Source organism: Chinchilla lanigera, unplaced genomic scaffold, assembly GCF_000276665.1.
Source record: "Chinchilla lanigera isolate Chin_1 unplaced genomic scaffold, ChiLan1.0 scaffold00057, whole genome shotgun sequence".
Classification (NCBI taxonomy): Eukaryota; Metazoa; Chordata; class Mammalia; order Rodentia; family Chinchillidae; genus Chinchilla; species Chinchilla lanigera.
The window spans coordinates 501,953-528,071 of NW_004955458.1; the positions used below are offsets into that span (position 1 = coordinate 501,953).

General features: G+C 50.0%; 1 protein-coding gene and 1 long non-coding RNA gene across 2 annotated transcripts; one reads left to right on the forward strand and one right to left on the reverse strand.

Annotated features, from left to right (window-relative positions):
* Positions 1-16,323: 16,323 nt before the first annotated feature.
* On the reverse strand, positions 16,324-18,487 carry LOC106149961. Its single transcript, XR_001236456.1, has 2 exons — positions 18,399-18,487; positions 16,324-17,400 (listed from the first exon to the last, which is right to left on the reverse strand). It is a non-coding gene; the product is annotated as an uncharacterized LOC106149961 (long non-coding RNA).
* On the forward strand, positions 17,614-19,826 carry Mfsd5 (major facilitator superfamily domain containing 5). The gene is made up of 2 exons (XM_005397163.2): positions 17,614-17,810; positions 18,363-19,826. Exon 2 carries the CDS (start codon positions 18,381-18,383, stop codon positions 19,731-19,733), a length of 1,353 nt encoding a protein of 450 aa, XP_005397220.1. The 5' UTR covers positions 17,614-17,810; positions 18,363-18,380; the 3' UTR covers positions 19,734-19,826.
* Positions 19,827-26,119: the final 6,293 nt, after the last annotated feature.

Sequence of the window (26,119 nt, forward strand, 5' to 3'; positions counted from 1 at the left end):
AAAAAAAAAACACAAAAAACCCCAAAACTTAGAAATTTTCTGCTAAAATGTGTGGTGGCATTAACAGATGTAAATTTTTGACAGTTTGTTGTGAGATGTGTAAACACTCAGGGAGATCTACATATTTTGTAAAATAATCATTTATGTCATCCACTACTGCAATACCTATTCAAGACCAACTGATTTTAATCTAACTGAATAGAAATATTCCAAGATATCCAAGTTATAACTAAATCTGTTTTGTTTTGGTACTGTAATGACGCTTGCAAGCCCCCTCCTTTGTGGTTTTTCGGGTTAAAGAGCCAAAACTGACCTGGCTCGGGGCTCTCTGTTCCTGCGAGCTCAGTGAGCCCCATGCATGCTTGGTAAATAAAATCCCCTTGCTTTTTGCATAAAAAAACGTCTCTTAGAGTCTTCCTTCACGCGGCGAGTGTCTCGACCCTAACAGTACGGGGAATCGAACTCAGGACCTTATGCTTGCCAGGCAGTCGCTGTGCCTCTGAGCCACATCCCCAGCCCTATAACTAAGTTTAAGAAACTATCATTTATACAGTTTTATTGTATCATCAGATGACTATCCACCCTAGCATGGGAAAAGCTATTAAAATAATCCTTTTTTCAATTCAGTATTTATGTGAGGCTGGATATTTTTGCACACTTTTCCCTCAAAACAAGAGAACAGGGCTGGAGAGATCGTTCAGAAGGGGAGGGGAGGAGAAGCAGCAGGGGAAAGAGAAAGGGGAAGGGGGGGGGCGGGGGAGCCGGCTTCCCCGCCTGACTCACCTGGAGGGGGGCGGGGAAGGGAGGCCGCGGAGCCCCGAGATCCGGGCGCGGGCGGTCTCGGGACGCAGCGTCGCCGCGTCCGGGGCTTGCGGGGCAATGGGGGGCTCCAGGGGGGCACGGCTCTAGGCTGGGACTGTCCCGGGGCCTCTCGGAGCCCGCCCGCCCACGTGACCGCCCCAAAATATCCGACACATTTTCTCCCAAACCGCACACTGACTCTGCAGGCGGGGACACGGAAAATATTTTCTTTCTTTTTCTCCCTCCCTACCCCCCCACCTCCCTCCCGGCCCGGCTCCCTCCTCCCCCTCCCGCCCTCGCTCCTCCCTCCCCTGCCGCCTGCCCTTGCCCGGCTCCCTCCTTGGTGCCCTGGGGCTGGGGGGCGGGAGATGGGTGGGGGGCTGGGCGGGGCGGCCTGGGACGCCTAGGTCTCTGCCCCTCCCATTTGCTTGGCTTTTGCGGCTCCATCCCCGGGGAGGCCGGGCTAGGCTGGCAGAGGAGGTCAGTGTCCTCGCCCAGTGATGCCAGCCCTTTCTCTCTGGCGCTCTTCTTCCTGCGCGTTGGGGAACCTGGTTGAGTTGTATCTGACCAGGCTGTGTTCCGCCAGGCCACACAGTAGGCAAGGGGTGCCGCGTCCAAATCTTCCCAAGGGTGGAGTGATGGGGCAGGAGTCAAAGATGTCACCGTCCTAGCCTTCACTGAGCCTCCACCTGCAGGTCAAGGTAGCCTCTGCCTTTGCCCTGCCTCCCCAGTCCTTTGCCCCAGGAGCAAACTGGTTTAACTAGTGGAGGTTGTGGGGGTGCTGAGACCTGGGTTCATAGATCTCATCCCTCTCACCTTCCTGGAGCAAGCTCCAAAAGTCAGGGCGACTGGAACCCTGGCTGCCAATATGGTCCCCATCTTCACGCTTGGATTTGGAGAGGGAGAGGCTGAGAGAGGGGCAGGAGGAGCTGTGTGGCGGGAGTGGGAGGAGTCTTGGGCTGGTGCAGGGAGAAAGCCCAGGCAAGGGTGTGTGTCTGCTTCATCCAGAGCGGCCTGCCAGGTTCCCTGCTCTGTGTGCCAAACGTCTGTGTCTGATGGGACATTCTTTGACTTCAGTTGACCAACAGAGACAGACTTGACCCTAGAATGGGAACCCAGCACTTTCACCCTTTTCCACTGAGCCAAGAGCCAAAGAAAAGTGTCTGAAGTCCCAAGTCTGTTCCGGGACCCCAAACACCCCCACAGGGATTGCGGTTGGGAGTGGGAAGAGGAGAAAGGGGACATTATGGGAGTTGGGCTAGGCTGGAACCCGGGGGACCTCTCTGCCAATGCTCCCAGGGTGGCCAGCACCTGGGGCATGGACTCCTGAGTCATGTCACATTTTCCATCCTGGAATTACTCTCCTCTGTCCTCTCTGGGACCAGGTGTCCTTCCCGGAAAAGGCCACTTTTGGTAGCCGGCATTAGGTGAAGGTGAGGGGGAAAGAAGAGAGACCCTGTGGCTGTCTCAGGAGACCAGAGATGTCAATGGGGGTACACACAAGCCCTGTCTCCTTCACTCCAGAGCTGGAGTGGGAATAGGTACTCCAGGGCCCTGTCCCCAGGTGGCCTGGCTGCTGTTGACTTTGCTGGTTACCCTGGGAGCAACTCCTAGCAATGTGGGAGGGGCAGTGTCAGGGAGTTGGACCCTGGCGTCCAGGCCGGGGTGGGATGGCACCCTGCCTGTGTGGCAGGGATCCTTCCAGGAGGCTACAAAGTTAACCCCTCCCGGCCTTTCTGGTGGCTGGCGGAAGGAGGGCGGGCCCAGCTGCGGCTTGGGAATGTGGCCTTAATCCCCGCTCCTCCTTCCAGAACATCTGTACTTGGTTTACAGTGAATGAGACTCCTGTCCTCATGAACCAGGCGAGGGCACCACTCCTTCCCTGGCTGGGCATTCTGACACAGACCCAGGCACCACCCCGTAACGCTTCCCTGGCTGGGCATCACCTCTCTCAGCTCTTCCTTTCTCCTTCAGAGGAGGTCAGGGGCTGGTTCCAGAGACCAAGAACTGGAGCTCTGAGACTGCAAGGCTATGGCAACAGATGGGGACAAGGAAGCTAAAACGGAGAACAAAACACTTGGGAGAGAGGGTGTCTAGAATTCCATTTGGCTGCCTTCCTCTTTGTCTTGGTTTGTGTCTGTCCGTCTGTCTCTGTCTTTGTCTCTGGTGGGCATTTGTCCATCCATCCGTCTGGAATAACTGTAGCTCCTCCCTCTGGTGGTCCCCTGACCCCCAGCCAAGGACAGCAACCAGGAAGGCCCGCCTCCCGCCCCTCCCCTTGGGTTGCCACTGCCTCCATGCCACCCGCTCTGTTGTCCCAGCCCAGGACCCTGAGGACTGGGGTCTGTGCACAGCAGCAGTGTGGCAGTCAAACCAGTCAGAGCAGATTAGGGAGCAAACAAGAGGAGTTCAGAATCCTCTCCCCTCTGTCCACCCCCAATCTTCCAGCAGAGCTCGGTTTCTTCTGTCCAGGGACTCCAGGAGGAAGTTTTGGGACGATGACTTCCCACTTGCCAAATGGTGGAATGGGCTGCCCTCCATTCTTTTGCCTGGGACTGGGCCTATTTCTAGGCTTATTTATTTATTTGTTTAATCATTCATTTGTTTTTCTGAGACAGGCTCACTATGTAGTTCAGGCCAGCCTGGAACTCACTTTGTAACCCCAGCCTGGCCTTGAATTCATAGTGATCCTCCTGGCGGGGCGCAGTGGCACACACCTGTAATCCCAGCACTTGGGAGGCTGAGGCAGGAGGATTGTTGCCAGTTTGAGACCAGCCTGGGCTACAAAGTGAGCTCAAGGCCAGTCTGAACTACATAGCGAGACTCTGTCTCAAAAAGACCAAAATCAACAGCAACAACAAAAACAAAAACAAAAGCATAGTGATCTTCCTGCCTCAGCCTCCTGAGTGCTGGGATTACAGGTATGTGCCACTACACCTGGTTATTTTTTTTTTTTTTTTGATGGAGAAAAAAGTGAAACAAAATTTCATAACAAAATAATAGGAGAATAACAATGGTTCATACATCGCATGCTATTATCTTTAAAGCAGCTGATCAGAGCTGGCTAGTGCTAAGCTTTGCTCTGTGGCTGCTCCCTGACAGGTTGGATAAATGATATGTTTGTTTGTTTGTTTGTTTGTTTTTTTCCGGTACCGGGAATCGAACTCACGACCTTGTGCTTGCCAGGCAGGCGCTGTGCCGCTGAGTTAAATCTCCAGCCCCTGAGAAATGATATGTTGAGGACCCTAGGACCAGGCTTTCTTTGCTCCCCTCAACACAGAGCAAAAAGCAAAAAGACTTACTAAGGAGAGGAAAAGGATACAGGTGTCTGTCCCACCTGCCTTGATTTGCCTTTTTACCTACCCTCTATTCATTCCACCTTTGCCCCTCCCCACCCATGCCCAGTCTGCTCCCGCCGGATGTCCCAGGCCATGCTTAGAGGTGGCAGGCAGATGTGTATGGGGGCTGGGGGAAGCTATGTTACAGCCCCCAAGGACATCATTAAGACACAGAAGTGCCGTGGGGGCTTGGAGACCAGGGCACCCAGGGAGAGCATGATGAAAACATGTTTTGTACAACACGTGTCCTCCCCTTGCCCCCTCTCCCCCACCACCCTCCCCCGGGCCTGCTCTGTGCCAAGGCCAGTGCCAGCCCTTCTCCTAGTGCTTGCTCAGTTCTATGCCTTGTGCCAGCCCCATTCTGCTGCTTTCCAGCTTGTTGGTCCTCCTGGTGAGAAAGTTTGTATGTGGAAAGTATTTCCAGGCCCAGCCCTACCCAGATCTTCATGTAGAATACAACCTTGGTTCTGAACACAGGATTTTAGGATTAGCCTACACAGCTCTAAGAATTCTTTTCCTGAGCACGCACCATTCATGAATTGAGCAAATTTGCATTAAATATCCATGATGCGTGAAGCTCTCTGCTAGGCAGTGGGAATGCCTAGGTAGGGCCACACAGGTGCATAAATGGCAACTAGGATAACCACTATGGAGAAGAATGAGGTGCTACGGGGATGGAGCATAGGATTATCCCCCCACGCACCACCACCCCCAGCCAGGGAGATCAGGAGCCTTCTGGGGAAAAGTGGAGGAGAGTGAAGAGAAGGGTAATGAAGGAGTGTGTGTGGGCAAAAAAAGAGTGTGTGCAAAGGCCCTGGAACAGAGCTCCTTGCTCTCAGCCAGCCAGCTTTCCCAGAAAGAAGAGGAGCATGCCACACCTGTGCTCCACCTGGATCCTGATAGTAAGCACCCTCTCCTGGCCAAAGCAAGACCCTGGGCCTCCTGGTGATTTTGTTCTGCAGTGATTCTGTTCATTCCTTCATCTGCTGCTCCAAAAACAGAAAACGACACACAGAGAGGGAATAAGAATTACAGGCTTAGGCCTGAGATTATACTACAGAAATCAAGACTCCATGTTGGCAAACCCTCCAGGGTGAAGATTCCTGCCTTTACCCAGGTGGAGCCTCCCCAGACAGAAAGTCTTCTCCTCCTTGCGCCCTCCCCCTCCCACGGATCCAGCCCAGACCTGTCCCACTCCCAGGAGCTAGCGTGTCTGCCTCCACAGCTGCCTGGAGTGTGTGTGAGGTGAGTGCTCCCGGTGTCTGCCAGCCAGCGTGTGGGTGGGTGTAGCTGTCTGTTTTGAACAGAACCTCCAGGCAGAGGAGAGAGGGGTTCTCTATTCTCTCTTCTATCCGCTGGGGAGCTTTCCTGTTCCTCCTGCCCAGGCACCAAAATTCTAAGGTTCTTCTTTCCTCCTCTTTTTTTCTTTTGTCTTTTCTAGTGCTGGGAGTTGAGCCCAGGGCCTTGCACATGCTAGACAAGTGCTCTACCATTGAGCTACATTCCCCAACCCCCTAGGTTCTTCCTTTCTGAAGCCAAAGAATTGGTAACACTTTGGAGAAGGGAGCAGGCTTCATTGGCTGTGCCTCCAGCTGGCTGAGAGGTCATGGGACCCATGGGGTTAAGTTCCAGCCCTGCTCTGACCCACTTTCCTCCCTGTGCCCACATCCCCTGGGGCTAGGGTATTGGGTGGGGCCAGCTTGGCACCCCCGCACCTGCACCTGGGACTTCCCCTGCATGGAAACTCCCAGGACCTGGGCATCCTGCCTGCTCTGCCAGCTCCCACCAGCTGCCTGGGTTCAGTTTACCTTCAACCACATCTCCCTGTCTGCCAGCCTTCTGCCAAACTACATCTCTGTGCTGGCACTGGGGAGCCCCCATGGATGTAGGTCCACCTTTTGGGGCCATCTTTGGTGTCTGGCTGCCCCATCTGATGAACTCTTTTTTTTTAAATTTAATTTATTTTATTTTATTTTTATTTTTTTGGTTTTTCTCCGGTACCGGGAATCGAAGTCACGATGTTGTGCTTGCCAGGCAGGCGCTGTGCCGCTGAGCTAAATCCCCAGCCCCTGATGAACTCTTTTGAAGAAAAGCTGTGGGGCTTGGGGAGGAAGTTTGGGGGACGCTGTCCTTCGTTGAGCACCTACTACTAGGCACGTACATTATCCCATTTAATTCACAGGCGAGGCAGCCCAGACTAGCTGTAATCACCCCCTTTCACAAAAGGTCAGTGACCTGGCCAGCCTCACATGGTTAGGAAGTGGCAGAGCTAAGATAGAAACTCAGGTCTTGGTCCTGAGCTCTCTTCACCACAGCAGTCTTCCTATCTCTGTCCTGTAACTGCCTGCCTCTCTTGGGGATGAGATGCTTGGGATATTCAATTCAAGTGGTGGTGCATACCTATAATCCTAGCACTCGGGAGGCTGAGGCAGAAGGATCGCTTCTAGTTCGAGGCCAGCCTGGTCTACAAAGTGAGTTCAAGGCCAGCCTGAACTGCATAGTGAAACCCTGTTTCAAAAAAGACAAAAAAAAAAAAAAAAAAAAAATCAATTCAATACAATTAAGCCAACATTTATTGAGAATTTGGTATATGCCAGGCACTGATAGGTACCAGAAAAATAGAGAAAGTCTAGTGGGAAAGATAGGTGTATGAATGTCACTTTGATTAAAGTGACATGGAGCATAGAAAGAAGAGGTATTTTAATTTCCTCTTTTTGTACAGAATATATAAATATATTATAAACAGTGTGTAGAATGATCTGGAGGAGCTGGGCATGGTGGCACACACTTGTATTCCTAGGACTCAGGAGGCTGAGGTAGGAGGATTGCTGCAAGTTCAAGGCCAGTTTGAGCTACATAGGGAGACTCTGTCTCCAACAAACAAACAAACAAATGATCTGGAAAAAAATAAACACATATTTAACTGCCATCCCATCAAGAAATGGAAATTTTCCTGCACTCTGAAGTTCTTTACCCCCGCCCCCTCCACAGTTCCCTAAAAAGTAACTACCACCCTGGCTTTGGTAGTAATTGCAAACAAGATACTTCCTTGAGTATTTATTCAATTATTTAGAGACAAGGTTTTACTATATAGTTCATGCTGGCCTAGTACTCACTCTGTAGCCCAGGCTGGGCTCAAACTCACAGCAGTCCTCCTGCCTCAACTTCCAAGTGCTGGGATTATAGGCATGTGCCACCATACCCAGCTGTACCTTGATTTTTAAAAAAATTTAGCGCCTGTGTCTACATCCTTAAACAACATCACCCAAATATGCTTACTTTTTTTTTTTTTTTTTAAATTTGAGGCAATGTTGGGCATGGTGGTGCATACCTGTAATCCCAGCACTTGGGAGCCTGAAGCAGGAGAATGGTTTCGAGTTTGAGACCAGCCTGGGCTACAAAGTGAGCTCAAGGCCAGCCCAAACTGCACAGAGAGACTCTGTCTCAAAAAAGACAAAAAACCCTCAGAAAACAAAAAACAAATAAATTTGAGACAGGGTTTTACTATGTAGCTCAGACTGGCCTTATACTTACTATGCAACCCAGGTTGGCTTCGAATTTCCAGTGACCCTCCTGCTCTGACCTCCTGAGTGCTGGGGTCGCAATCCTGTACCACCACACTTGGCTATGCTTGTTTTTGAAGTTTATATACATGGAATGATACTGTATGACTCTCCTGTTTTATGTTGCTCACCTTCTTGTTTGTGAGATGCATGCAAGTTGCTGCACAGAGCTGTTTTTCTTGTTGCACACTGCTTATTGCTGAAAGCACCAGGATTTGTTTTTTCATTCCACCCTTGGTAGAATTCTAAATTGTTTCAATTGGAGTTATCATAAACAATGTGACTATGAACATTCTTATATACATTTTCTCAGTGTAAACATGCAAGAATTTGTTTCCTAGGATGTAGAATTAAAAGTCAAACTGTACTATGCAGGTTCAGTTCTGTCAGATAATGCCACAGTGTTTTCCAAAATGATTGTATTACATAGGAAGCAGAACATTCTAGCACACCTGTAATCCCAGCGCCTGTAATCTCTACACTCAGGAAGCTGAGGCAGGAGGGTTGCTGCAAGTTCTAGGCCAGTCTGGGCTACAAAACGAGTTTAAAGAGAGCCTGAAATACATACCACACTTGATCAAAAGGCCAAGAAGCAATCTAAACTACATACTGAGACCCTGTCTCAAAAAAAAGAGGAACATTCTAACCAGAGAGTGGCATAGAATCAAGAAGACCCACCCACGCTCTGGTTTTAAACCCTCAGCAATTTTCCCTTTTACTTGGAATGAGATCCAGGTCCCTACCTTGGCTCACAAAGCCTGGCAGGCATGATGGGCATGATGGGAGCTCGGCCTTACTCCCGCACCTGCGCCGTTAGGATCTCCCCCTTTGCAGGCTCCTGAATGCTTTTTCCAAAGGACACTTCAAGCTTTGTTCCCTTCCTTTCCTCAGGTCTTTCCCTGACCACTGAATCTGAGACTACAGCTTGCCTCTTCTCTTCCCTTCTCTTCACTTCCCTGCTCTTCTCTTCTTTCTCTTTCTCATTTAGTGCTTTCTGTCCTTTCTTCAGCTTTATTTTTGTCCCTAACCCAGTCATCTGGGCTCCGTTCAGCCCCAGGAGGCTCCCAACCCCAAGCCAGTGCGTGGCAGACTGTATCCCCTCCGAGTCCTCGGGGGCTCTGGCACCTCACAGCTTGGGTTGTCTATCTGCCCCTCCAGTTGATTCACCCCTGAGTCACTTTTTATCACATCACCCCGTGATAATGACAATAGCAATTCTCACGCCCTGAAATAAGCTAATTTGTTTACCAGTTTGGTTTTTGTCCCCACCCTGCGCCTTCCCTCACTTTTATGGAGCTCCATAAGAGGAAACTCAGCCATCTTGTCACTACCAGGGGCCAGCGCCTGACGCATAAAAGGCCCACAAATAATAGTTGTCCAGGCTGGCTGTCAGTTTCCCAGACAGCCAGGCACCCTCACCCCCACACCTGGGACTCCTCTCCGGAAACTCCCAGAACCCAGGCAATCTCCTTCGCCGCAGTCCCACTGCTGCTTCTGCTGCTGTTGATTGCCCCCCTCTGACCCCTCCTGGAAGCTGTTCTGGGACCTGCAGCTATAGCCTGGGCCACTGGGGTTGAAGGGGCCCAGGCAGGTGGCGGGACTTACAGTGCAAGAAATGCTTTGCGGTTGCATACAGGGGAAGATTTGCAAAATGACAGGGCTTGGCCAGGTGGAGAAGAGAGAAAGGACATTCCAAGCAGAAGCAATAGTGAATAAAGGAGTGGAGGCATGAAAGTGCATGTCCTCTTCAGAGATCATGTTCTGGTCCCGGGCAGGTAGAAGGCTGGGTGGCAGAAGAGCTTCCTCTGGCCGATCTGGAGGGGGAAGGGTGGAGGAGGAGATCTGAGCTCCCTGCAGGATCAGCAAGGCTCAGCGTGTCTCTGGTTTAATCCTGCCCCATGGCCCCTCCTATCCTGCCCTGCCCTCCCCTGCACCCAGCCCCCAGCCTGCCCGTCCTGCAGCTGAATGGACTTCTCTCTGGGCCTACGCCTGGGGCCTCGGAACACGAAGGCTGCCCACCAAGAGCCCCCTGCACCCTCTGGGCATGGCCCACCGGTGGCTGCCTCTCCCTGCCTCCCCTGTCCCCCCTCTGCCGGTGCCTGTCCCTGCCCTTGCTATCCCCCACCCACCTGCCCCTGCACCATCTGTCCCTCTTACACAGCTACCTGCCCATCCTGTCCCAGCCTCGCAGGCCCACCCTGCACCTGCCCTTGCCCTCCTTGCCCTGCCTGTCCTCCCTTGACTTGTCCCCATCCCTCCTGTGTCACCTGCTCTGGTCCACACCCAACCTGCTGCCACCTGTCACCTTGCCCCATTTACCCTTGTCCCAAGGGCCAAGCTGCCTGTGGGAGCTCCCGCTTCGGCTGCAGTGACCGTTGCGGCTGTAGTCAAGGGGCTCCTTGGGCATCTCGAAGCTCAGTTGGCTGCTGCAACTTCTGCTTCAGGGGACAGCGTGCTTCGCAGGGATGCTGTCTGATAGTCTAAGCGGACTGCTGCCCCCTGAGAGACTGCCCGTCTCCTGGAGCACTCCTGGAGCCTCTCTCAGGAGGGCACTCCGGTGGAGGGGGAGAGGGGTCAGCTGGACCCTGTCCCCCAGGAGGGAGAGGCAGCTATACAGAGCACCTCCCTACAAGTCCTGCTGGGGACAGGGGGCATCTGCTCTGAAGTTAATTTCTGGGCTTGTTCCTGCTGGTCCCAGAACCTTCTCCTCTGCAACTTCTGGAATGGAAAGTGTTCTTAGAGCCGCCCTCAGAGCCCCCGAAGGTGAGCAAGCTGGCCTTGTCCTCCATCCCCCTCAGCCCCGCCTGAAGACCCCTCTGTGCTTGTCTCCTCTGCAGTTTGCACGGACAAGGTGAACGCTTCCCTAGAGGAAGTGGAAGAACCTTTGTCCAGAGGCCACTTTTGGCCCCTTGGACCTACCCATCCATATCCCTGATTGCCGCAGGAGTCTCTGGACCCCTGACCTCTCATCTTGAGTCACGCAAAGGTCAGTGGCCCATGGACCGGAAGATGTGCCTAAGCAGAGGGCTTGTGGCTGCTCCCTCTGCTTGGATAGCTTTGACATCCTCTGCGGTATTTTGCTTCTAGCCAGGAACTTGTGCTGGAATGCCTTGTCTTCAAATCTCAGAGCCTCTCGACCTCAATCTTGCAGCAGTAATCCCATCTGTGACAGCCACACTCTTCTGGTGTAGGGATGAGGAAGCTGGGGACCCTTGACTCGGGTTCCCAATAATCCCCTGTGTAAGTCCCTGTTTCTGGAGGTGGGACTAGGAAGTCACACGAAATAGCTGCAAGCGCAGTATCTTCTAGCACCAACTTTGAAACTGAGAGTCCTTAAGGCCACTCCACATTTCTCGTGTTCTCTGTCTCCTGTTTCGGTCTTTTTTCTAACAGTTTCCTTGTCTAGGATCTTCTTTTTTTTTTTTTTTTTTTTGAGACAGGGTCTCCCTGTGCAGTTTAAAGTGGCCTTGAGCTCACTTTGTAGCCCAGGCTGGTCTCGAACTCACAAGGATCCTCTTGCCTCAGCCTCCCGAGTGCTGGGATTACACACATGCGCCGCCACACCTGGCTTTTTGTTCTTTTCTTACTCTTTCTTTTCCTTCCTTTCATTCTCTCCATGCCTCTTTCCTCTCTACCACTGGGAGGTTTTGCCTTCAACCTGACTCATCACTATATCTGTTTTCCCCACTCTCTATCCCCCCATCTCTCTCAATTTCTGTTATTGATTGATTGATTTATCATTGGTGGGGATTGAGCCAAGGGCCTCACACATGCTAAGCAAGCAAGCAAGTACTCTACCACTGAGCTACATTCTAAGCCCTGTCCTAATTTAAAGACATATACATCTTTTTCTTTCCTTTTCCCTGTTTTTTTTTTTGTTCTTGTTGTTTTGTTTTGTTTTGTTTTGAAACAAGGTCTCACTATGCAGTCCAGGCTGGGCTTGAGCTAACTTTGTAGCCCAGGTTGGCCTCAAACTCTCAATGATCCTCCTGCCTCAGCCTCCCAAGTGCTGGGATTACAGGCATGTGCCACCATGCCCAAGCTCCTTTCCCTGTATTAAGCCTTGTCTTCATGAGCATTTTTTTCCTTTGTCTTTTGATTTACCTCCTATCCCTCTGTTCTGACCTAGTCTGCTCCCAGGTGCATTTCATTCTAGATCTCTTTCATTTTTATTTCCTTTTCTGTCTTTGTCTCTTTTCCTGTCTTCTATGTCTAGATGTTTTTTTCACCTGATGCCTTTCTGCCGCCCCGTATTTGGTGTTCTGTCCTTCTCTGTGTCCCTTTCCTTCCCCTCTCTCTTTGTTCTTATGAACCTCTTTGGGGTCTTGTAGCTGTCTGCACACCAGGATACACAAGAACTGTTATCTCTTGCTACCCAAGGTTCAAGACACAGTTCTTTGGTGTTTGTCAGTTCTACATACTGTCCACAGCCTGTGTGAGCGAGGCGTAGGCACAGCTACCAGAGTAGCTGCTGCTTCACCTACTATCCAGCCCACACCTTTCTGCTCAGCTTTAAGCCCAAACCTTTTTAAAAAAATGATACTTCTGCCAGGCATGGTAGCACTATCACTCAGGAGGCTGAGGCAGGAGGATCATTTCAAGTTCGAGGCCAGCTTTGGCTACATAGTGAGTTCAAGGCTAGCCTAAACAACATAGCTAGACCCTGTCTCCAAAAACCAGGAGAAAAAAAAGATACTTCTAGCCAGGCATGGTGACACATGCTTGTATTCCCAGTACCCTGGGAGGCAGAGGCAGAAAGACTATAATTTTGACTCCAGCTTAGGTAATTTAATAGCAAGACCCTTACTGAAAAAAAAAAAAGAAAAAGAAAAAGAAAAAGAAAAAGAAGGCATGGAAGGCATTGGGGATGTAGCTCAGTGAAAAAGCCCTGGATTCAACCCCCTCCCCAAACTAATGCAAAATAAATAAATAAAATTTCTCCCAACTTTTTTTTGTACAGGGAATCGAACTCAGAACTTTGCACTTACCAGGCAGGTGCTTGTGCCACTGAGCTACATCCCCAGCCCTCTCCCAAATTCTTGTTCTGAAACTTGGCACTTAAAAGTAAGTAAACATTTATGCTACCTGTCCTTATATAAACTATGTTTCAGGATAACCAGATAGTTCTAACTGGTGGAGACTATCCCACATTTAAAGAAGAATTCCAGGTAACGTGAAAGGATTATGGAATGAGAAAAATCAGCATTTTGCAATTCCTAATGATATAATTGAAGCAAGAATCACACACGGATGAATCAAGGACAATGGTTGATAGAGAACTTTACAATGGACCAACCAAGCTGCCAGCACTTCAGTCCATGGATGTATCTTAGCATCACTAAGAAAGGACACTCAGACATCGTGTAGCTTTTGATTTATGAAATCTGAAGCATTCAGCACAACCAAGGAAGGATCCCCCGCCTAAGGAAGAATTCTTGCCAAAGAAAGAAACAACCAGGAAACTGAACATTAGTCAAACCTTCTAGTGCTCATTTCTATTTGATGGGAATCTGGAGAAGGAGGAACACATTAAGTGACACAAGGAAGAAGTAAGTAGACATATCCAAAATGTGGGACATTTTTTTTGTTTGTTTTTTTTCCCAATACCGGGAATTGAACTCACGACCTCACGCTTGCCAGGCAGGCACTGTGCCTCTGAGCTAAATCCCCAGCCCCAAATGTGGGACGTTTTAAAGAAATCTCGAGCTGGTCATGGTGGTGCACACCTGTAATCCCAGCACTCAGGAGGCTGAGGCAGGAGGATCGTTGTGAGTTCGAGACCAGCCTGGTCTACAAAGTGAGCTCAGGCCAGCCTGAACTGCATAGTGAGACCCTGTCTCAAAAAGACAAAAGAAAAAAAAACCCACAAAAAAAGAAATCTGGCGCAATCTCAACTAGTCAGGGAAGCAAAGTGAGAAGGGACTTCGAAAGACAACTATAGGACCTGGGCATGTGGCAGGATAGGCCCAGTACAGCACTTATGCAGCATGTACAAGGCCCTGGGTTCAATCCCTAGCTTTGGGGGCAAAAAAGACAATTACGTGGAACCTGTGGACCGCCTTTGGTTCAGGACTGGGGAGCTCACCTGCCTGTAAAAACACATTTTCAGACAGTTGGGAACATTTAATTGTGGGCTGGGTGTTTATGATGCCAAGAAATCAGTGCTAATTTTGTTAGATGTAAAAACGGCCCTGAGGTTATGCAACAGGAGGTCCTTATTTTTTTAGAGATGTATGTTCAATTATGGAGCAAAGTTAGCTATTTATTTTAATTTCAGCAGAGAAAAAAAAAAAGACCACAAGGACCAAAAGTGACAAATTCCATAATTGTTAATTGTATCTGTGGTTTCATAGAACTATGGTATCTTTGTGTATGTTTGAACTTTTTGTTTATTTGTTTGAACACTTCTGTAATAAAAGTTTTAAGTGAAGCTCCTCTGGTACGCATGAGTTCTAGCGTCTCCCAGAATGTTCTCCCTAGCTGCCTGGCGAGCTAGGACTTCCCCATGGCTCATCTCATGCAGATCACAGCTGTCCCTGCTTGCCACCAGGAGCAGATGTCAGAGATGGATTGTGCTTACAGGCTACTCTATCCCTCCCGGTCCTCTGACAGCAAATAACCCATCAAGACCTTTCCCACCTGTGCTTCCCACTTCCGAGGGGCCGGGGAAACCTCGAGTACATGTATTTTTTTAGCTGGCCATGGTGGAGCACATCTGTAGTACTAGACCTCAGGAGGCTGAGCCAGGAGGATCACTGCAAGTTTGAGTAGCAACTACACAGCAAAACTCCTCTCACGAAAGAAAGAAAGAAAGAAAGAAAGAAAGAAAGAAAGAAAGAAAGAAAGAGAAAGAAGAAGAGTGTACATATTTTAATAGGTCCTCTGATAAAGGTCATCTCAAAACAATGTAATCTTGCTTTTGGTCTCTATCAGAAGCTTCTACGCAAAATACAGTGCAATAATGATAGACACTGGTCTCCATCCTGTGAAACAGAAGGCAAGGTCACTATATTTTATCTGCTGCCTTCCTCCAGTCCAAGGTGACCTCCAGCCCCAAAGAAAATCCACCAACAATTTAATGTCAGGTGTTCAAAAGCTTAAGCTGGGCTGGGGCTTTAGCTCAGCGGCACAGCGTCTGCCTGGCAAGCGCAAGGTCATGAGTTCAATTCCCAGTACCAGAAAAAAAACTAAAACAGGGGCTGGGGATTTAGCTCAGCGGCAAAAGCGCCTGCCTGGCAAGTGCAAGGTCATGAGTTCGGTTCCCGGTACCGGAGAAAAACCGAAAAAAAAAAAAAAAAAAACTAAAACTAAAACAAAAATAAAAAAACAGTAAAAAAAAGTTGAAGCTTACTGGGTATGGTGGCGTACACCTATAATTCCAGCACTCAGGAGGCTGAGGCAGGAGGATCAATGTGAGTTCAATGCCAGGGACTACATAGTGAGTTCAAGGCCAACCTAAACTACATAGCAAGACCCTGTCTCAAATAAAATAAGACAAACAAAAAAAGAATGTATTTCTCCAGATGTAATCCCAGATCCATCCCATACTCCAAGTTTTAGTAGAAACAAAACCAGATTTAGCCTGGGCTATAAAGTGAGCTCAAGGCCAGCCTGAACTGCACAGCAAGACCCTGTCTCAAAAAGACCAAAAAAAAAAAAAAAAAAAAAAAAACCAACAGATTTACTAATTACCTATTCAAGTGACTAGACTCATTTAATCTTCTCAGAAACCATGTGAGTATGGAAATGGAAAGATTTGGGTCCTACTTCCTACTTTACCACTGACCATGGGACTCTGGGCATGTTACCTGACCTGTCCAGCTCTGGGGTGTTGACAGTACCTTCCTTAAGGTTGTAACAGTTAAATGGCATACATTCTCTATAAAAGTTGATACAGGACTTTTAGTTTGTTTTGCTCTTTGAGACAGTCTTGCTATCTAGTCCATGCTGGCTTTGAACTTGCTTTGTACCCTAGGCTGATTTTGTTTTGTTTTGTTTTGGTTCCCCCCCACCAACCAGGATTCAAACTCACCACCCTGCGCTGCACCACTGAGCTAAATCCCCAGGCCCCCTAGGCTGATTTTGAATTTGGAATTCTGCTTCAGCCTCTCAATTGCTGGGATTACAGGCATGTACTACCACACCTGGGTACTAGGATTTTTTTTTTCTTTTTTTGCACTGGGCATTGAACCCAGAGCCTTCACACTGAGCCAGCTACACCCCAGTCCCTTTTCTTTTTTCTTTTTAAAAAGTTTTTTGAGACAGTATCATCCATGCTGATCTTGAACTCACTATGTAGTCCAGGCTGGCCTTAAAGTTGTGGCAACTCTCCTGCCTCAGCTTCCCAAGCACTGGTATTAAGGTGTGCACCTCCACACCCTGCTCACCCAAGTCTTTTTTATCATTACTACTTTTTGAGACAAGATTCACTAAATTACCCTGGTGGGACTTGACTTTTCGCTCCTCCTGCCTCAGCCTTCCAGCGTACTGGGATTACAGGCATGTGCCACCATGCCCAGCTTTGGCAGGATTTCTTAAAACAGATTTTAGGTACATAATAATTGTTTGATAAATGTTAGTAGTTAACATGGGCCAGTACATCCTATAGTAATTTACATGGATTAATTTATTCATTTATTTGTAGAATATTTATGGGTTGTTTATTATATACCACCGTTTTAAATACTGGATATAGAGAGGCCAGGGGTGTATAGCTCAGCGTCACAGCACCTGCCTGGCAAGCACAAGGTCATGAGTTCCATTCCTGGTACAAAAAAAAAAAAAAATACAGGATATACAGGTGAAGAAAACAGATACAAATCTGCAGGGGGAAGAAATAGTCAATAAACAAGTAAAACATAGTGTGCCAGATGATATTCAAAGCTGCGGGAGGGGGAAAAGTAGCAAAAGCAAACAGAGTTGGAAGGAAAGCAGGTGTTGGAGGTGGTCATGTTGTTTTTAAAAAGATGGCCCAAGGAGGCGTCTCTGATAAGGTGACATTTGAACAGAAAACTGGAGGAGGTGAAGGAGAGAACCGTGTGGGTGTATCTGAGAAGAACCTCTCGGGAACAGTGGGCGAGGGCCCTGATTGTAGCTGGTAGTATAGATGGAGTAGAAGGAAGAGCGGTAGAGGATGCCATCAGAGATTTTTTTTTTTTGGTACGGGTAATGGAACTCAGGACCTTGCGCTTGCCAGGCAGGCGCTTATGCCACTGAGCTATATCCCCTGCCCCAAGAGAGTTCTGCGAGCCGTTATTAGGATTCTGGCTTTCACCCTCACGGGTAGTCCCTGGAGGGTCTCTCGGACAGAACACTGAGGCCAGAGGGAGGCTAAGAACCTTTTCCAAGGTGGGACAGCACCCAAGGGGCAGGAGGTGGAAGTTCAGCTCCAGGGCTTAAGTCCTTAACCCTGTGCTGCAGTGAACTTCAGCCTTCTTTATCTGGGCACCGCTCTCTTCTGACTTTATACAAAGAAACTGGGTCGCTGAGAAATTATGCGGCTTGCCTAGGGCCACACAGCTGGTAATCAGGTAGGACTGGAGCCTCGGTCTGTCTGCCGTCCAAGTTCTTGACACCACACTGCCTCCTTCAGGTGTCCAGACACTACTGACGTCCTGCCTGGAGGTCATGATGGTGGCAGGGGCAAACCGTCCCGGCGCAGGGCAGCGGAGTTCTTCAGGAAGTGGCATCGCAAGCATCTTTCCCAGACAACGAACGCACGAAAAGAGAACATGAGCTTTTATTTCGGAGGCTCCGCAGGCATCCGGGAGGCACCAGAAGGCAGGAGGAGCGACGGCACCAGCAGCAGCCGCCATCACCGCCGCCCGCGTCTCCCGTCACCCCTTCCCCTCCCGACTCCACCCCGCGCCACCCTCGCTGCCCGGCTCCGGCGGGAAGGCGGGGCGGGGGCGGGGCCTCGGCCGGGCGCCCGCGTCACGTGACGCGCCCAGCATGGCGGCGACCGGAGGCCTGGCCGGTTCCCGGAAGCGGGCTGTGAGGGGCGGGCGCGCTGCTGGAGCCCGAGCGGAGCCGTAACCAGAGCTGGGAGGGCGGCCCGGCGGCCTGGAGCCGGACGTGTCCGGGGCGTCCCCGCAGACCGGGGCAGCAGGTGAGACCCGGACTGGGCGAGGTGCTGGGTGGGGGGGCAGGGGGCGCAGGGGGTGTCGGTGAGCTGAAGCGGGGGAATCTGAGGTGCACGCGCGCGATCGCGAAGCAGCTCGAGAGGCCCGCGCGCGGGGCAGGGAGAGGATGCCCGGGACAGATGTCGAGACACTGTCGAGGGCAAAAACGGGGTCGCTGGCAAGGATGGGGGGTCACGGAAGGGAGTGTGCAGAAGCTGCGGTGGGAGAGGGCAGCAGCCCCTTTGGAACTTGCGGGACCGGGACTCCGAAGGGACTCCCTCTCTGCTGTGGCAGGCAAGCGTGGGACGAGTGCTCAGGCCTCTCCCCTCTCTCCTTACCCCTCCCTGCCCCACAGTGTCCTAGGAGACAGCTCGGGAGAGGCCACTCCTCCCACCCACCCAACTGGTCCCTCCGGTCTTAGCCCTGGGAGAGTGGAGTTGGAAGAGGGTTGGGTGGAGCTGCCTTCTGCTTAGGCACCCAGCCCCTGGGCTCTGCTGCCTGGTCATTGGATGTGACTCTTGACCCCTGCGTTTCCCCAGGTCGTCCGGGGGCCCACCATGCTGGTGACTGCCTACCTGGCTTTTGTGGGCCTCCTGGCCTCCTGCCTGGGGCTGGAACTGTCAAGATGCCGGGCTAAGCCCCCTGGAAGGGCCTGCAGCAATCCCTCCTTCCTTCAGTTTCAGCTGGACTTCTATCAGGTCTACTTCCTGGCCCTGGCAGCTGATTGGCTCCAGGCTCCCTACCTGTATAAACTGTATCAGCATTACTACTTCCTGGAGGGTCAGATTGCCATCCTGTATGTCTGTGGCCTCGCCTCTACAGTCCTCTTTGGCCTCGTAGCCTCCTCCCTTGTGGACTGGCTGGGTCGGAAGAAGTCTTGTGTTCTCTTCTCCCTCACGTACTCTCTGTGCTGCCTAACCAAATTGTCTCAGGACTACTTTGTGCTGCTGGTGGGCCGAGCACTTGGTGGGCTGTCCACCGCCCTCCTCTTCTCAGCCTTTGAGGCCTGGTACATCCATGAACACGTGGAGCGGCATGACTTCCCTGCTGAGTGGATCCCGGCTACCTTTGCCCGCGCTGCCTTCTGGAACCATGTGCTGGCTGTAGTAGCAGGTGTGGCAGCTGAGGCTGTGGCCAGCTGGATGGGACTGGGGCCTGTAGCCCCCTTTGTGGCTGCCATTCCTCTCCTGGCCCTGGCTGGGGCCTTGGCCCTTCGCAACTGGGGAGAGAACTATGACCGGCAGCGTGCCTTCTCAAGGACCTGCGCTGGAGGCCTGCGCTGCCTCCTGTCAGACCGGCGCGTGCTGCTGCTGGGCACCATACAGGCCCTGTTTGAGAGCGTCATCTTCATCTTCGTCTTCCTCTGGACACCTGTGCTGGACCCACATGGAGCCCCACTGGGCATTGTCTTCTCCAGCTTCATGGCAGCTAGTCTGCTGGGCTCTTCCCTGTACCGCATTGCTACCTCCAAGAGGTACCACCTTCAGCCCATGCACCTACTCTCCCTTGCTGTCCTCATCGTCGTCTTTTCTCTCTTCATGTTGACTTTCTCCACCAGCCCAGGCCAGGAGAGTCCGGTGGAGTCCTTCATTGCCTTTCTTCTCATTGAGTTGGCCTGTGGGCTGTACTTTCCCAGCATGAGCTTCCTGCGGAGAAAAGTGATCCCCGAGACAGAACAAGCTGGTGTCTTAAACTGGTTTCGGGTGCCCCTGCACTTACTGGCCTGCCTGGGCCTCCTTGTCCTCCATGACAGTGACCGAAAGACAGGCACTCGGAATATGTTCAGCATCTGCTCTGCCGTTATGGTGATGGCTCTGCTGGCAGTGGTGGGGCTCTTCACAGTGGTAAGGCATGATGCTGAGCTCCGGGTGCCCTCCCCTACTGGGGAACCCTATGCCCCTGAGCTCTAGCCTGGTTCTAGAACAAGGGCTCTGAAATGGACCCTTTTTTTTTTTTTTTTTGTACGGGGAGTCGAACTTAGGACCTTGCGCTTGCCAGGCAGGCGCTGTGCTGCTGAGCTATATCCCCGCCCCACCCCCTTTTTTGTGGTACCGAGGATTGAATCCAGGGCCTTCACACTGAGCTACATCGCCAGACTTTTTTTTTTTTTTGGCAGCCCATGTGTCTCTTTTTCTTCCTTTTTTAAATTTTGAGACAGGATCTCACTATGTTGTGACCCTCCTGCCTCAGCCTCCCAGAGTGTTGGGATTACTGGTGTGTACCACCATGCCTGACTTGGCATGGACTCTTGAATCCTCCCTCTTCAGGGTTTACGGATCTCTCTGTGACTCACTTTGTGACTCTGTCCTGCAGCCCTTCCTGCCAGTGCTTTGTGTTGAGAAGGACATGGGGGTGATGGACTGGAAAGAAGGTGCCAAAAGTTGACCCTGTCACTCCCTGTTCCCTCACCATTGAAAAATAAACACTTTTTAACAAATCTCCATTGGATTTACTCAGCCTCAGCTTCCCACTTGAGTAGATCTGGTGAGTGGGCAGCTGGAGGTTTTGAGATGCGCATGAGATTACCAGCAAAAGGCTTGTATTTCTGACTTCTTCAAGTCTGCAGCTCAAGCTAAGAACTGTGGGATTGCCTGTCAGCAGAGGTGGGTAAAAGAGCCTGAGGCTCATCTGTCTCTGGGACAGGACCCCTCCCCAGTTGTTAAGCAAAACCCTTCCTCCACACCTACGGTGAGAAGGTCTCTGGATCCAACAGGGTAAAGGCCCAGGGTGCCAGGCCACTGAACACAAATTGGCTGCTACTGTGACTACCCCTTAAGGCAAGCCCAAGGCAGTTCCTGCAGGAATAGGTTTGCAGCTCAGTGCACGCGTGCCGCCCACCTGCTGCCTCTGTGGCTATGGGTGCACCATGGGTCCAGCATTATCTGGGCTCACCAGGTCCTGTGCCCCTGCGTAAAACCTAAGTGAAACGCTGAGCAACCAGGATGTCTTGTCTGTACCTGACTTTTCCCCACCCAGCCTGAGTGACAGCGAGGAGCCATGGGGCAGGAAATACTACCAGCAGGAACACCAGTTCGGTGGGCCCCTCCCTACCTCACCTCTGATTCTATCTGCTTTTCCTCCTCCCACCAAAACTTGGACTTCTCAGGCGAAGCAGAGCCAGCTTTAGGGAGGGTGGGGATGTGGGGAGAGTGGCGCAAGGGTGTGTCCTGGAATGTGCTTGAGACAGCTTGGGAGACCCACCTGTTCTGCAAAGGGACTGAGGACCTTTACTTGGGTTTCACACTGCTCGCAGACAGGAAGATTCCGGATGTTCTAAGCCCTGCAGGTCCCGGCCTGCATGGAGAGATAGCATCAGCTGGTGCAGGAGGAATGCGGGGTGGAAGGGCTCCTGAAGGGTGAGGCTGGCAAGGGAAGGATAGTGGTCCCAGTTCCTACTCAGAACAGAACATTTGTGTTCACCCACCCACATGAAGCACAGACAGCAGGCGGGCTGGGGATTTAGCTCAGCGGCACAGCGACTGCCTGGCAAGTGCAAGGTCGTGAGTTCGATTCCCGGGTACTGGAAAAAAACCAAAAACAAAAAAAGAAGTACAAGCAGCAGGTATTTTCCTCCCCTTATCATCTTAAGGCTAGACAGTCTGTGACAGTAACTTCACTTCCTTATTCTGCCTTGTGGAGCTGGGCCTAGATATATTTCATGGTTATTTGTGGACGTTCCTCTCCTCCTATCCTACTGTTCTCTTCTTGAGAGAGGGCGGAAACTGTCCAAGCTGTGACTCCCATATAGTGAATATATACAAGGGGGCGCTCCGCCTGTGGCTGAGCTCAGTACGTCTGGAAGGGAGACAGAGCCGTCCTTGTGGAAGTCCATTAGACTAGAATCTACAGCCCATTAATGATTTATTGTTTGGGATGACAGTAATTACTGTTGGAGCCATGAGGGGGCCTCACATTCCTAAGTGATAAAGTAAATACGGGGACTGGAGAGACAGACTAAGGTTCTTCTAGTTTTGTCCCAGCTGAGCTTACAAAGGGGCTGCTAGCAGTGCGGCTTCTTTCCTATCAGATTCACAGTGTATTGAGAGCTAGAAGACAGTTTTAGGACTGGCTCTTCAAACTTAAACTTTTTTTTGATTGACCACTATTATATGCCATGCATTATGTTATTAGATACTTTAGAATTTTATTATTAATACTATTAATAGTTACTAATACTATTAGAATTATTTTTTAACCCAAAAGAGCCAGGTGTGGTGGTGCATACCTATAATCCTAGCACTGAGGAGGCTGAGGCAGAAGGGTCATCAGGAGTTCAAGGCCAACCTGGGCTACATAGTGTGTTCAACGTCAGCCTGAACTACTTAGAGAAACCCTGTCTTAAAGGAAAAACCACTTAAACAAAGTAACGTACCTGGGCTGGGGATTTAGCTCAGCAGCACAGCACCTGCCTGGCAAGCGCAAGGTCGTGAGTTCAATTCCTGGTACTGGAAGAAAAACAGCGAAAAAAGAAAGTAACTTACCCAAGGGCTTGTAGCAAGTGGTAACACAGACTAAACCTTACATCTTGCTGCCAGACCAAGGCCCCTTCTCTTGACACACGCTGCCTGTGTCCTATCTGCATTTTTAGCCTCAAACCCTGCCCAACCCCCAAATTCTGTCCCTAGAGATAGACAAGAGGGTGGGAGCATTTAGCCCTGGGCGTCTGGCCCACTTACAAGTATTTCTGTGGTTCAAAACAGGAGCCCTGAGTGGTGCCCCATCTCTGTAATCCCAGCACTCAGGAGGCTGAACCAGGAAGATCTCGAATAGGATAGCCTGGGCTACACGGTGAGATCAAGACTAGCCTGAACTACATAGTAACACCCCCCCCAAAAAAAAAAACCACGGTTGCCAGGCTCACAGAGTGCACACTGCACACCGCCTACAAAGCACTCCTCGTGACACTCACTAGAGGCAGCACAAGGAGCTGGCTGAGAGCAGGGATTCAGGGCTGGACTGGCCCCAGTGGTAGAGCACTTGCCCAGTGTGCATGAGGAGGCCTGCCTTTGATCCCCAGCACTAAAGAGGGGCAAACCAACAACAGGAACAACAAAAGCACAGACCCAGCCCCAACTACCTGGTTCACATCTGGCTCTGTCTTTGTGTGCCTCTATTTGCTTACCTGCAAAGTGGAGAGGACAGTATAGTTTGTGCCCTATAATAGAGAGGGCCCTTGTGGGGATTAAATGATTACTATAGTTAAGTGCTTACAACAGTACTTGGGGCTACAGAATAAGCATGAGAGAAGTGGGCTTTTTTTTTTTCTTTTTTGGTGGTGGCGCTGAAGATCAGATCCAGGGCATGGAGCATGTTAAGCTCCTAAGCATGTACTCGACACTGAGCTCCAGCCCAGCGCCGGGGTTGGTGTTTGTTTTTGTATTTTCACTTCCCAGCCCAGCCGAGTCTGTCTGGCCGTGGATGTGAGAGTGAGTGGATGCGGCTGCAGATGGGGTGTAGAACTTTCCACCACATCCCTGTGGCCGGGGGATTCCCAGCAGTGTTTATCCTTGGCGCTGGCCCAGATGGAAGTATCAGGCTCTCTGAGGGACCTCTACTTTGGGTGTGTGAGAGCTGCTGGGTTGGGTGTCAGTATGTTCCACTTGAACTTATTTCCTCTTCCTCAAGTGGGAAAGTCAGTTTGGGGTCAAACTTGATATATATCATCTTTCTTGCAAAAAGCTCCTGATTTTCTGAATTTCCATCCCACTGAACACATGATTATTTGATCTGGAGTTTAAAAAAAATTTTGTTTTAGCTAGGCCTAGTGACCCACGCCTGTAATAACAACACTCAGGAGGCTGAGGCAGGAGGATCGCTGTGAGTTTAAGGCCATCTTGGGCTACATAGTGAGTTCAAGACCAGCCTGAGCTATGTAGCAAGACTGTCTCAACAAACAAAAAAAGACTGTTTTTATCAGTATATGTTTGCAATGCAGAGTTTGCAATACATTCAGTTTGGGGGTTTGATAGATATGCAGGTCACATCTAAATCATTTTTGACAGGTATGGTGGCCCATGCCTATAATCCCAGCACTTGGGAAGCTGAGGCAGGAGGATCTATGTGAGTTCGAGGCTAGCCTGGGCTATGCAGAAAGACCTTGTCTCAAATAAGCAAAAAATCAGCCAGGAGTGATGGCTCACGCCTATAATCCCAGCATTCAGGAGGCTGAGGTAAAAGAATTGCTGTGAGTTCAAGGCCAGCCTCAGCTACAAAGTATGTTCAAGGCCAGCCAGAAGTGCATAGTAAAACTCTTTCAGAAAGACCAAAAAAAAGCAAACAGAAATACCCCGTCTAGATCATTTGTAGTCCTCCCCATCTGTAGCTTTTAAGTGGTCCTGAAGACAGAAGAGAAACATCCCATGGAACCAGGAGCCACTGGACAAGGAGGCAGGATGGGGCATGAGACAGTTCTGGTTCTGTGGTCTGTAGAACAATTTCTTACTTATTTGTTTATTTGTTGAGACTGGGTTTCACTATATATCCCAGGCTGGCTTTGAATTCACAGCGATCCTCCTGCCTCAGCCTTCTGAGTGCTGGGATTACAGGGGTGCACCACCCCTGCATCTTCCTGGAAATTCAGTCTGCTGTGTGAGGGGAGAGGGCTGTTCCCAGCTGGTGATCAGCTAGGTCTGGGTTCCATTCTTCATTGCATTTTCCCTAACCTCAATGCCATCGGTCCCCCCCATCCCCACCCCAGTACTGAGGACTGAACCTAGCTACATTTTCATTTTGAGGCAGGGTCTCACTAAATTGCTAAGTTTTTCAGGTTGGGCTCAGATTTGTGTGCCTTTTATCTTAGCCTCTGAGTGCTAGAACTACACCTAGAACTGCACCACCAGGCCCGGTTTTCTCTTCCTTCTTTTTTGTTAGTAGGGCTCCATCCCTGGACCTTGCACATGCTAGGCAAGCACTGAACTGCACAACTGATATTGTAAAGAATACATCATATTTATCTTAATGTTCTTTTTTAATGATAAAGTTATAGGGTCTCAGCCAGGCATGGTACTGCATGCCTGTAATCCCAGTATGCTGGGAGGCTGAGGTGGTAAGGTCATGAGTTCAAGCCCAGCCTGGGCAATTTAGTGACTTAGTGAGGCCTTCTCTCAAAATAAAAAAAAATAAGACTGGGAACGTAGCTCAGTGCAAGGCCCTGGGTTCACACACACACACACACACACACACACACACATTTGTCCCAGCCCTCATCTTTTTTTTTTTGGTTGTTCTGTTTTGTTATGAGACAGGGTCTTACTCTATAGTTTAGGATGGCCTTGAACTGTGTACCCCAAGCTGGCCTCAAACTCCTGCTGCCTCAGCCTGCTGAGTGCTGGAATTACACCACCAAGCAGGCTTCACATGTTTCTTATACACATAGCCCAAAAGTAATTCTATTTTATTTTTTTAAATTTATTTTAAAAAATAAAAGAAGGAAAACATATTAACAAACAGACATCCATTTACAAAATAGCATAAGAACAATACAAACAATACAGAGTTACAGACAAAATTGTAGGAAATTAAGAATGGTTGCTGTATTACATATTAATATCTTCAAAGTGGTTTCTCACGAAAACAAATAGAGGCATGCAATATTGATCAAACAAGTAATCATTAACTGTTCCTTTCAGTAAAGCAATAGAAAAGACAGTAGTACAACTATGTTAGCTATCCTGTATATACACACATACAAAATTTCCCCTTCTTTCCCTTCTCTTTTCCCACACCACCGTTGCCCTTTACTCCCAAAAGTAATTTTAGACGATATTTTTAATGCAGTTCAATGATAAAGCACTTGCATAGCACTCACGAGACCTGGGTTTGATTCCCAGCATAGAAAGTCAGTGTTTAGACTTGGGCTCCATCCCCAAAATCGACCTCTCTCTGTTTCTCTGTGTCTGTCTGTCTGTATGTATGTCTGCCTGCCTGTCTCCCCCCATATATATATATGCAAATATTCCAAAATCCAAAATATCAGAATACGAAGCACTTCTGGTCACAAGCATTTTGGATAAGGAATTATTCAACCTATGCTCTTCTTTCACAGAGAAAGAACAAATTGAAGCCAGGTGTGGTGCTACGCAGCTGCAATCCCAGATACTTGGGAGATTGAAGCAGAGGGGTTGTCAGTTCAGAACCAGCCCAGGTACCTGAGTGAGACTCTGTCTTAAAGTTAAGTAAAAAAAATCAAGCCAGGCGTGGTGGTGCATGTCTGTAATCCCAGCTCTCAGGAGGCTGAGGCAGGAGGATCATTGTGAGTTGGAGGCCAGCCTGGGCTACAAAGTGAGCTCAAGGCCAG

Bases quoted from the DNA above. Each gene is read 5' to 3' on its own strand.
- Mfsd5 (XM_005397163.2), top strand. From the start codon at position 18,381: ATGCTGGTGACTGCCTACCTGGCTTTTGTGGGCCTCCTGGCCTCCTGC.